Consider the following 9,375-nt stretch of genomic DNA (forward strand, 5'->3'; position numbering starts at 1 on the left):
GTAATGAGATAATCATCTGTTTTTTAGTGAGGTTGGTCGAGGGATAAATATCGGCCCCCAGGACACGGGGGAGAACTCCCCCCTCTGCTCTTCTTCCAAATAGCGGCCGTGGGATCTTTTACGTCCGCCTGAGAGGGGCTGACGGGGATTTTAGCATCTCATCCGAAAGACGGCACCTCCGACAGTGCGGCGCTCCCTCGGTACCGGCACCGGGGAGTGTCGGCCTGGATTATGGGGCTCGAGTCTCCGGAGCGGGGGCTCGAACCCCACGACCTATCTGACTCGGAGGCCAGAGAGCTGCCCACTTTTAAGATTGAGAAACGTCCCAAGGAGCTTTACAGAGGCATGAGGAAAATTAGGAGGCGACAGGACAGGTGACCAAAAGCTCGGTCAAAGAGGGAGGTTTTCAGGAGCGTCTTGAAAGGAGGAGAGAGAGGCGGAGGGGTTTAGGGAGGGAATTCCAGAGCTTAGGGCCTGGGTGACTGAAGGCACATACGACCATACGAATTAAGAGCAGGAGTAGGCCATTCGGCCCCTCGAGCCTGCTCTGCCATTTGATAAGATCATGGCTGCTCTGATTGTGACCTCAACCCTACTTTCCCACCTATCTACCAAAACCTTTGACTCCCTCGGTGGTGTGAAGAGGGGGCTTCCAATATCCGCTGGTGCATAATCTCCCCTTCGCTTACCAAGTGTGAAATAGGAGACCCCCTCCCAGATTCTGGGACAATTCCCGCCCTCTGTAAGCTACAGCTCGTCCAAAACTCGGCTGCCCCCCTATCCCATCTCCCCACCATCTCAGTCCCCGAACGCCTCCAAGTTAAAATTCTCATCCTCGTGTTCAAATCCCTCCATGGCCCTCGCCCCCCCTCCCTATCTCCGTAACCTCCTCCAGCCCCTACAACCCTCCGAGATCTCTGCGCTCCTCCAATTCTGGCCTCTTGCGCATCCCCCGATTTCCATCGCTCCACCATTGGCGGCCGTGCCTTCAGCCGCCCGGGCCCTAAGCTCTGGAATTCCCTCCCTAAACCTCTCCGCCTCTCTCCCCTCCTTTAAGACGCTCCTTAAAACCTAACTCTTTGACCGAGCTTTTGGTCACCTGTCCCTAATATCTCCTCATGTGGCTCGGAGTCTGATTTACGCCGCTGTGAAGCGCCTTGGAGACGTTTTACCGTTAAAGGCGCTATATAAATGCAGGTTGATGTTGTACATGCATTCCCCTGAAGGCAGCACCAGGCGGCGCCAGAGACCGCCCTCTGCGACAACACAATCGAACTCCAGGAAAACCGGAATAAAGTTTCACAGGGAATCCCGGCGAGAATCCCATCGGAAAAGACTTGGTGGGCTCAGCTCCGTGAGGCTGCCTGGGACTGAGATCCCTAAACCTTTGGCTGAGGGGCTTGAGGAGAGGAGAGCAAGACATGAGAGATAGAACTTGCATTTATATAGCGCCTTTCACAACCTCAGGACGTCCCGAAGCGATTTGCAGCCCCTTTTTTTTGAAGTGTTGTAACGTCGGAAACCAGTCAGCTAATTTGCGCACAGCAAGATCCCACAAACAGCAATGCGATAATGACCCAGATCATCTGTTTTTTAATGATGTTGGTTGAGGGACAAATATCGGCCCCAGGACACCGGGGAGAACTCCCCCCACGCCCTCCCCCCCGCTCTTCTTTAAAATAGTGGCCACAGGAGCTTTTACGTCCACCCGAGAGGGGCAGACGGGGCCTCGGTTTAACGTCACACCCGAAAGACGGCACCTCCGGCAGTGCAGCGCTCCCTCAGCGTCGGCACCGGGAGCGTCGGCCTGGATTATGTGAAGATCTCAGGGCACTTTCCGAAGAAGAGCAAGGGGGGAGTTCTCCCCCGATGTCCCTGGGCCCAGTATTCCTCCCTCAAACGACACCCCCAGTTGTCGAATAGCTGCTCGTTGCTGTCTGTGGGGCGCTCTGGTGCAAAACGGCTGCCGGAGCTGCCAAAAGGCCGGCAGCCGAAATGGCGGCGGGCTCGGAACGCGGCGGGTAGCGCCCGGCCGCCATTTTAAAACACCCTCCCCCGCCCCGGAGGGCAAGGGTTACGATCGGCCCTTTAGAATGGAAATCCGGTATGTAAACAGTTGCCTGTCACGGTGTAGTTGCAAGGTGCGGCCAAAGGGGGCGGGGGGCCTGAGGCACTATCTTGTCTATAAAACAGGAGGGCAGCGGCCCTAGTTCACGAGTATTTCCCAACGTCGGCCTGTGACAGGCAGCTGGCCGGACGCCCCACAACACCGGGCTGTTCCAACGATGCTACGGATGAAGGTCACGGTTGAATAGCTCCAGCTGTGAGCTGGCTGCTCGGCGCGTTGCAGTTTGAGAAGGAGGAGGAGTTCCTCGAAAGCAGCTGAAGGCCCTTCAGCCCACGGTGAGTTACTCTGGGTACGGTGATGCAGGCAAGCACGAAAGTCACTTTGAGCACAGCAAGATCCCATACAACCCCAGATGAGTTCATCTGCTTTTGGTGGTGTTGGTTGAGGGAGGATCCTGGGAGAAGACCTCAGTTTCACATCTCATTTGAGAGACAGCACTTCCAACAAAGCAGCACTCTGTCAGTACTGCACGAGAGAGAGTGAAACAATTCACAGAGTAAAGCTCCCTCTACACCGTCCCCATCAAACACTCCCAGGGCAGGTACAGGGTTAGATACAGAGTAAAGCTCCCTCTACACTGTCCCGTCAAACACTCCCGGGGCAGGTACAGGGTTAGATACAGAGTAAAGCTCCCTCTACACTGTCCCATCAAACACTCCCAGGGCAGGTACAGGGTTAGATACAGAGTTAAGCTCCCTCTACACTGTCCCATCAAACACTCCCAGGGCAGGTACAGGGTTAGATACAGAGTTAAGCTCCCTCTACACTGTCCCATCAAACATTCCCAGTGCAGGTACAGGGTTAGATACAGAGTAAAGCTCCCTCTACACTGTCCCGTCAAACACTCCCAGGGCAGGTACAGGGTTAGATACAGAGTAAAGCTCCCTCTACACTGTCCCGTCAAACACTCCCAGGGCAGGTACAGGGTTAGATACAGAGTAAAGCTCCCTCTACACTGTCCCGTCAAACACTCCCAGGGCAGGTACAGGGTTAGATACAGAGTAAAGCTCCCTCTACACTGTCCCGTCAAACACTCCCAGGGCAGGTACAGGGTTAGATACAGAGTAAAGCTCCCTCTACACTGTCCCGTCAAACACTCCCAGGGCAGGTACAGGGTTAGATACAGAGTAAAGCTCCCTCTACACTGTCCCAACAATGGGATGTACAGCACTGAGCAGTTTCTGAACTGCACACACTGGCCAGAATGTCGGGCCTGAGTCAGATTGCGAATTGATTACTCTATGGCAGCCGTCTCTATCTCCTGTGGGCACAAACCCAGTGGGATGTGGGCTGAGTCCTGCCCATCTCGTTCCGCACAGAGCCCGTACGCAGAGCGGAGTCTTACGTGGCGTTGGTCTGCACTGTGTTTAAACACAGGACACAGAAGAGCGAGAGCAGCAGACTAAAGGATGGCACTAACCCATCCCGACTGTGCGAGATGTCCACCATGGGTGTGTGTGTGGCACCGTGGATTCTGAGCACGGCCTGTGTGTTAACACTTGGAAATTCCTGCACTGTTGGAACAGTGAGGGCGAACGGCAGGAAGTGGGAGCGGTCATATTCCCACTGATTGTTTCGGGAATGGACTGGGAAGTGAGGGAATATTTTGAATGGCTTTTCACAGAGTTGAACAGTGTTAAAGGGACAGTCTCCAGTACACGAGTGTTAAAGGGACAGTCTCCAGTACACGAGTGTTGAAGGGACAGTCCCCTGTATACAAGTGTTAAAGGGACAGTCTCCAGTACACGAGTGTTAAAGGGACAGTCTCCAGTACACGAGTGTTGAAGGGACAGTCCCCTGTATACAAGTGTTAAAGGGACAGTCTCCAGTACACGAGTGTTAAAGGGACAGTCTCCAGTACATGAGTGTTAAAGGGACAGTCTCCAGTACACGAGTGTTAAAGGGACAGTCTCCAGTACACGAGTGTTAAAGGGACAGTCTCCAGTACACGAGTGTTAAAGGGACAGTCTCCAGTACACGAGTGTTAAAGGGACAGTCTCCAGTACATGAGTGTTAAAGGGACAGTCTCCTGTACACAAGTGTGTTAAAGGGACAGCCTCCAGTACACGAGTGTTAAAGGGACAGTCTCCAGTACACGAGTGTTAAAGGGACAGTCTCCAGTACATGAGTGTTAAAGGGACAGTCTCCAGTACATGAGTGTTAAAGGGACAGTCTCCTGTACACAAGTGTATTAAAGGGACAATCTCCAGTACGCGAGTGTTAAAGGGACAGTCTCCAGTACATGAGTGTGTTAAAGGGACAGTCCCCTGTATACGAGTGTTATAGGCACAGTCTCCAGTACATGAGTGTTAAAGGGACAGTCTGCTGTATACGTGTGTTAAAGGGACAGTCCCTGTACACGAGTGTTATAAGATGAAATATACTAATCCAAAGTTTTCTGCTTGTGTTTTCTCTCTCTCTCTCTCTCTCTGCTTCTAATTTCTAATCTCTCTGCCACTTTATTCCATGCTCTCCTCTCTCTCCTCTCCCCGAAGCATTCTTGCTTGTCCTCCCTCCCCTCTGACAGTCACAGCGGGTCCCCGTCACCCAGACGTCAGTCACTGGTTTGTTCGCCTCCCTGTGGGAGTGTTCTACGACTGATGCTCTCCCAGTATAAACTGGCAGCTGCTCCACTCAGCTCTCAGTGACGAGCCCTTGGTGCTGCCTGCAAGGAGAGGCCGAACTCCAAGACCAGCTTCCTCGCATAATAAACGTCTCCTCTCAACCCTCTCTCCCCCAAGGATCAGTGATAAGTAAGTGGGCATCTGGAGAGGGGAATTAATCTCACGCCAGCTCTCACTGGATTAAAACAATCAGGTTCTTACAAATTGTCCTGGTTTCGGGCAGAATCCAGCAGGGAATTCGCAGTCTGGTTGTTTTAATCCCTGATTTTAAATGGATTAATGTCCGTTTAATTATCTTGTGTGAAGATTTGCAGATAATTCTTAATGGAGAGCGTGGGGGATGAGTCCAGTTTTAAGAAAAATTCAAAAGTCTGTGTGGATATTTGTAAAATCTGTACAAAGGGGGTGCAAAAAGGGTCAGAGGGGAGATGAGGAGAATCTTTCGATCGTCAATAGATCGATGAGGATGAGTATATCATGGAGGGTTTTTGAATCAGATGAGGGACGAGGGACTTCAGTTACGCGGAGAGACTGGAGAAGCTGGGGTTGTTCTCCTTAGAGCAGAGAAGGTTAAGGGGGAGATTTAATCGAGGTGTTCGAAATCATGAAGGGTTTTGATAGAGTGAATAGGGAGAAACTGTTTCCAGTGGCAGGAGGGTCGGGAACCAGAGGAGTGGGATTAATCGGATCGCTCTTCCAAAGAGCCAGCACAGGCACGATGGGCCGAACAGCCTCCTTCTGTGCGATGGGAGCCTATGATGAGCTCCCCCAGCCTGCTGTCAGAAGTGGAATCAGATCTCGGTAAGGCTGACCACGCGGGCTGCAGGCTCCTTGGAGGGAATGATGCGTTGATCTCCTGAAGTAATATCAGTCTTCGGGCCAGGTCGGCGGGCGGCCGATTGCTTCCCGATTTCTCGATCCTCGGACGAGACGGGGCCGGCGGGAATCGGGGGGGGGGGGGCGGGGGGCAGAAAGGTTTTCCGAAGGTTTCTGTAAAGGACGGGGAGGAAAAGAAACAGATCCCCCCACGGGCGCGGCCATTTTTAACGCAGAGCTTCCTCCAGCCGATCTCCCCTGGCGTTGCTCGCGGTGAGTGGCACGCATGATCGCGACGCGTGTGACAGGGGGAAAGCGTGACGGGGAAAGCGTGACAGGGAGTGTGACGCTTGTCGGAAAGGGTGAGCAATCCCCCCCGAGCACACTTTCATCGATAGAGAAGGGGAGAGGCGCAAAGGACAGGATGTGTGGATTCTCTCTGAGACTCTCATGGTGTGTGGGGGTGTGTGTGTGTGGGTGTGTGTGTGGGGGTGTGTGTGGGGTCTGGCTGTGACACACGGAGTGTTCCCTGTGTGTATCCAGCTCGAGCACATCACCCCCAAGTCTCGGGGAACGCCACAAAAACAACTTCTGAGGGGCGGTGATTGTTGTCCTGTTGGTGAATGTAGCAGCTACTGCGTCCCAGCAACAATTCACAAACAGGTGTTGTGGGTCTGTGTGTGTGAGTGTGTGCGCATGAGTGTGAATGTGTTTGTGTAAATGTGTGTGAATTTATGTGTGCGTGTGTGTGTAAATGTGTGTGAATGTATGGTTAAACGTGTGTATGTGAGAGTGTGTATCTGTGAGTGTGTGAGTGTGTGTATGAGTTGTGTGTGTGTGTGTTTCTGTGAGTGTGTATCTGTGAGTGTGTTGAGTGTCTTTGTGAGTGTGTGTATGTGAGTGTGTGTGTGTGAGTGTGTGTATGTGAGTGTGTGATGTCTTTGTGAGTGTGTGTATGTGAGTGTGTGTATGTGAGTGTGTGACGTGTCTTTGTGAGTGTGTGTATGTGAGTGTGTGTGTGTGTTTCTGTGAGTGTGTGAGTGTGTGTATGTGAGTGTATGAGTGTGTGTATCTGTGAGCCTGAGTGTGTATCTGTGAATGTGTGAGTGTGTATCTGTGAGCGTAAGGTGTGTGTGAGTGTGTATATGTGAGTGTGAGTGAGTGAGTGTGTGAGTGTGTGAGTGAGTGTGTGAGGGTGTGTATCTGTGAGTGTGAGTGAGTGAGTGTGAGTGTGTGAGTGAGTGTGAGTGTGTATCTGTGAGTGTGAGTGTGTATCTGTGAGTATGTATATGTGAGTGTGTGTGAGTGTGTGAGTGAGTGTGTGTGTGTGTGAGTGTGTGTGTGTGTGTGTGTGAGTGTATGAGTGTGTGTGTGTGTGTGTGTGAGTGTATGAGTGTGTGTGTGTGTGTGAGTGTATGAGTGTGTGTATCTGTGAGTATGTCATATGTGAGTGTGAGTGTGAGTGTGTGAGTGTGAGTGTGTATATGAGTGTGAGTGTGTGTGTGAGTGTGTGAGATCAGCTCTGATTCTCCTAGTGACCGGTCCCACTCCCCTGCTGGTGAACCTCGGTCCCGATCGTTAGCTCCTGAACGGGAGTGAATCGAGGAGGGGGGAGAGAGCAGCCCGCGGGGAATCTCGCGGCAAAACGGGAACGGTCAAACCTCAGCTCATATTTCCCACGTGTTTTCCAGGTTTCCTGGCTTGCCAAGCGAGCGTCTCACCCTAATCCAGGAAGCAGACGGAGAGCCTCTATGTGGTTCCTGGAGAAAGTGGGGAAGTCAGTGGAAAACCTGACGAAAGCCAGAAATTCCGGGGACTGTAACCCGGGCGGGAACGCGGCATCGGGAGCCAGACGTAAAACCTGCGCCTACTCCAATGTGCTGACTCCGGACAGGATTCCCGAGTTCTTCATCCCGCCCAAACTGCTGCCCTTCAGGATCACAGCTCGGGGAAGGACGGGGGCCAGCCGCAGGCCCCCAGGGTGGAGTGCCCCTACCCGTACAGGGACCTGATCCAGGCAGCCAGCCTCCACGTCATCCAGATTGAGAACGTGGACCAGGACTCCAGCTGCCCCAGCGAGGAGGAGGCCGAGGGCAGGCCCCCGGGCACGGCCTGCCTCCCAGGGGGGAGATCGTCTACCTCCCGGAGAGCCCGCACACCCGGCGGAAAGAGTCCCTCTTCCACATCCACTCCCCTCGGCACTCGGACCCGCCCAGGGTGGAGTCCCTCGGGGGCTCCTTGTCTCTGGACGTTCGGACGCCCAGGGAGCCCATCTCCAGATCTGAGGCCTTTGAGGTCTTTCCCCAATTCCCGGACTTTGGACGCCATGGACAGCGATACTGGCTCCTCGACCGAATCCTCCCCTTTCAGCTCCCCTCTGCTGACCAGATCTTTGGCTGGGGCTTTAGTCTGCGGGTGTACAAACATCGGAAGCTCTTCGCTAGAAGGTCCAACCTCAAAGGCATGGTGAGAACCAGCTCGCTCTCCACCGATGAATGCAGCTCGGCTGACAACAGCCCCGCCGCCACCAGGAGGCTGGAGGCCCTCTCGAGCCGGGCGTCCTGCTCCCTGGCCCCTCCGGCCCCCGCCTACCCCTTGGACTTCATCTGCTGCCAGGAGCGTCTGACCAAGGAGTGCGCCGTGCTGCTGGACAAGGGCGGGACGCTCTGGCTGTCGGCCGAGTACATCCCAGAGAGCCGGAGGCTGAGGGTCGGTCGTCAGCGGCGAGGGCTTGTACCCGGCCTCCTTCCAGTCCAAGGATGTCAGCTGTTGTGTCGTCCTCTGCCTCCTGCCTGGCGTCGCCCAGAAGCAACGCTAGCACCATTATCAAGAAGACCAAGAACCCCATCTTCAACGAGGACTTCTTCTTTGAAGGAGTCACAGAGAAGGACCTGGAGCTCAAAACCATGAAGGTTAAGGTTCTCAACAAGGCTTCGGGATGAAGAGGGACTGGGTAATGGGGGAGAACCAGCTGGATCTGAGATCAATACTACCCAACCTTCATCATTTGAGCAGGAGATGGTCGCAAGATGGACCAATTGCAACCTTGAGACTGATTGCTCACGGACTGGCTCAGTTATTATCTCACTTCCTCCTTGTATATCGGTGCAATACTTATTTTTCACAATAAAATGGTGTGCCCTCCTAGATTTGCGGCTCCTATCTTCTTTCCGGCCTCTCTACTCCGGTCTGTCGGCCATGCTCAGTTGGTCACTCTCTCTCTCTCTCTCTCGCCTCTGGGTTCGAGCCCCAGCTCCAGAGACTCGAGCCCCATAATCCAGGCCGACCCTCTCGGTGCCCGGGTGCCGAGGGAGCGCCGCGCTGTCGGAAGGCGCCGTCTTTCGGATGAGACGTTGAACCGAGGGCCTCCGTCTGGCCCTCTCGGGCGGACGTAAAAGATCCCACGGCCGCTATTTCGAAGAAGAGCAGGGGGGGAGTTCTCCCGGTGTCCTGGGGCCGATATTTATCCCTCGACCAACATCACTAAAAAACAAATAACCTGGTCATTTATCACATTGCTGTTTGTGGGATCTTGCTAGTGCACAATTTGGCTGACATGTTTCCTACATCACATCAGGACGAGACCTGATAGAGGTCTTTAAAATGTTGAAAGGGTCTCGATAGGGTAGACGTAGAGAAGGTGTTTCCCCTTGTGGGGGGAGACCAGAACTAGGGGGCCATAAATATAAGAGAGTCGCTAATAAATCCAATCGGGAATTCAGGAGAAACTTCTTTACCCAGAGAGTGGTGAGAATGTGGAACTCGCTCCCACAAGGAGTGGTTGAGGCGAATAACAAGATGGATTTA

At 53.5% G+C, this 9,375-nt stretch overlaps 1 protein-coding gene across 1 annotated transcript; it reads left to right on the plus strand.

Annotated features, from left to right (window-relative positions):
* The first annotated feature begins 1,210 nt into the window (after window positions 1–1,210).
* LOC137306694 (C2 calcium-dependent domain-containing protein 4D-like) lies at window positions 1,211–8,715 on the plus strand. Its single transcript, XM_067976036.1, is given in 6 exon segments — window positions 1,211–1,354; window positions 7,260–7,566; window positions 7,616–8,279; window positions 8,281–8,383; window positions 8,385–8,502; window positions 8,505–8,715. Coding segments are annotated over 6 exon segments (1,530 nt in total). The 3' UTR covers window positions 8,699–8,715.
* Window positions 8,716–9,375: the final 660 nt, after the last annotated feature.

The sequence above is a fragment of the Heptranchias perlo genome, chromosome 44 (genome assembly GCF_035084215.1).
Source record: "Heptranchias perlo isolate sHepPer1 chromosome 44, sHepPer1.hap1, whole genome shotgun sequence".
Lineage (NCBI taxonomy): Eukaryota > Metazoa > Chordata > Chondrichthyes > Hexanchiformes > Hexanchidae > Heptranchias > Heptranchias perlo.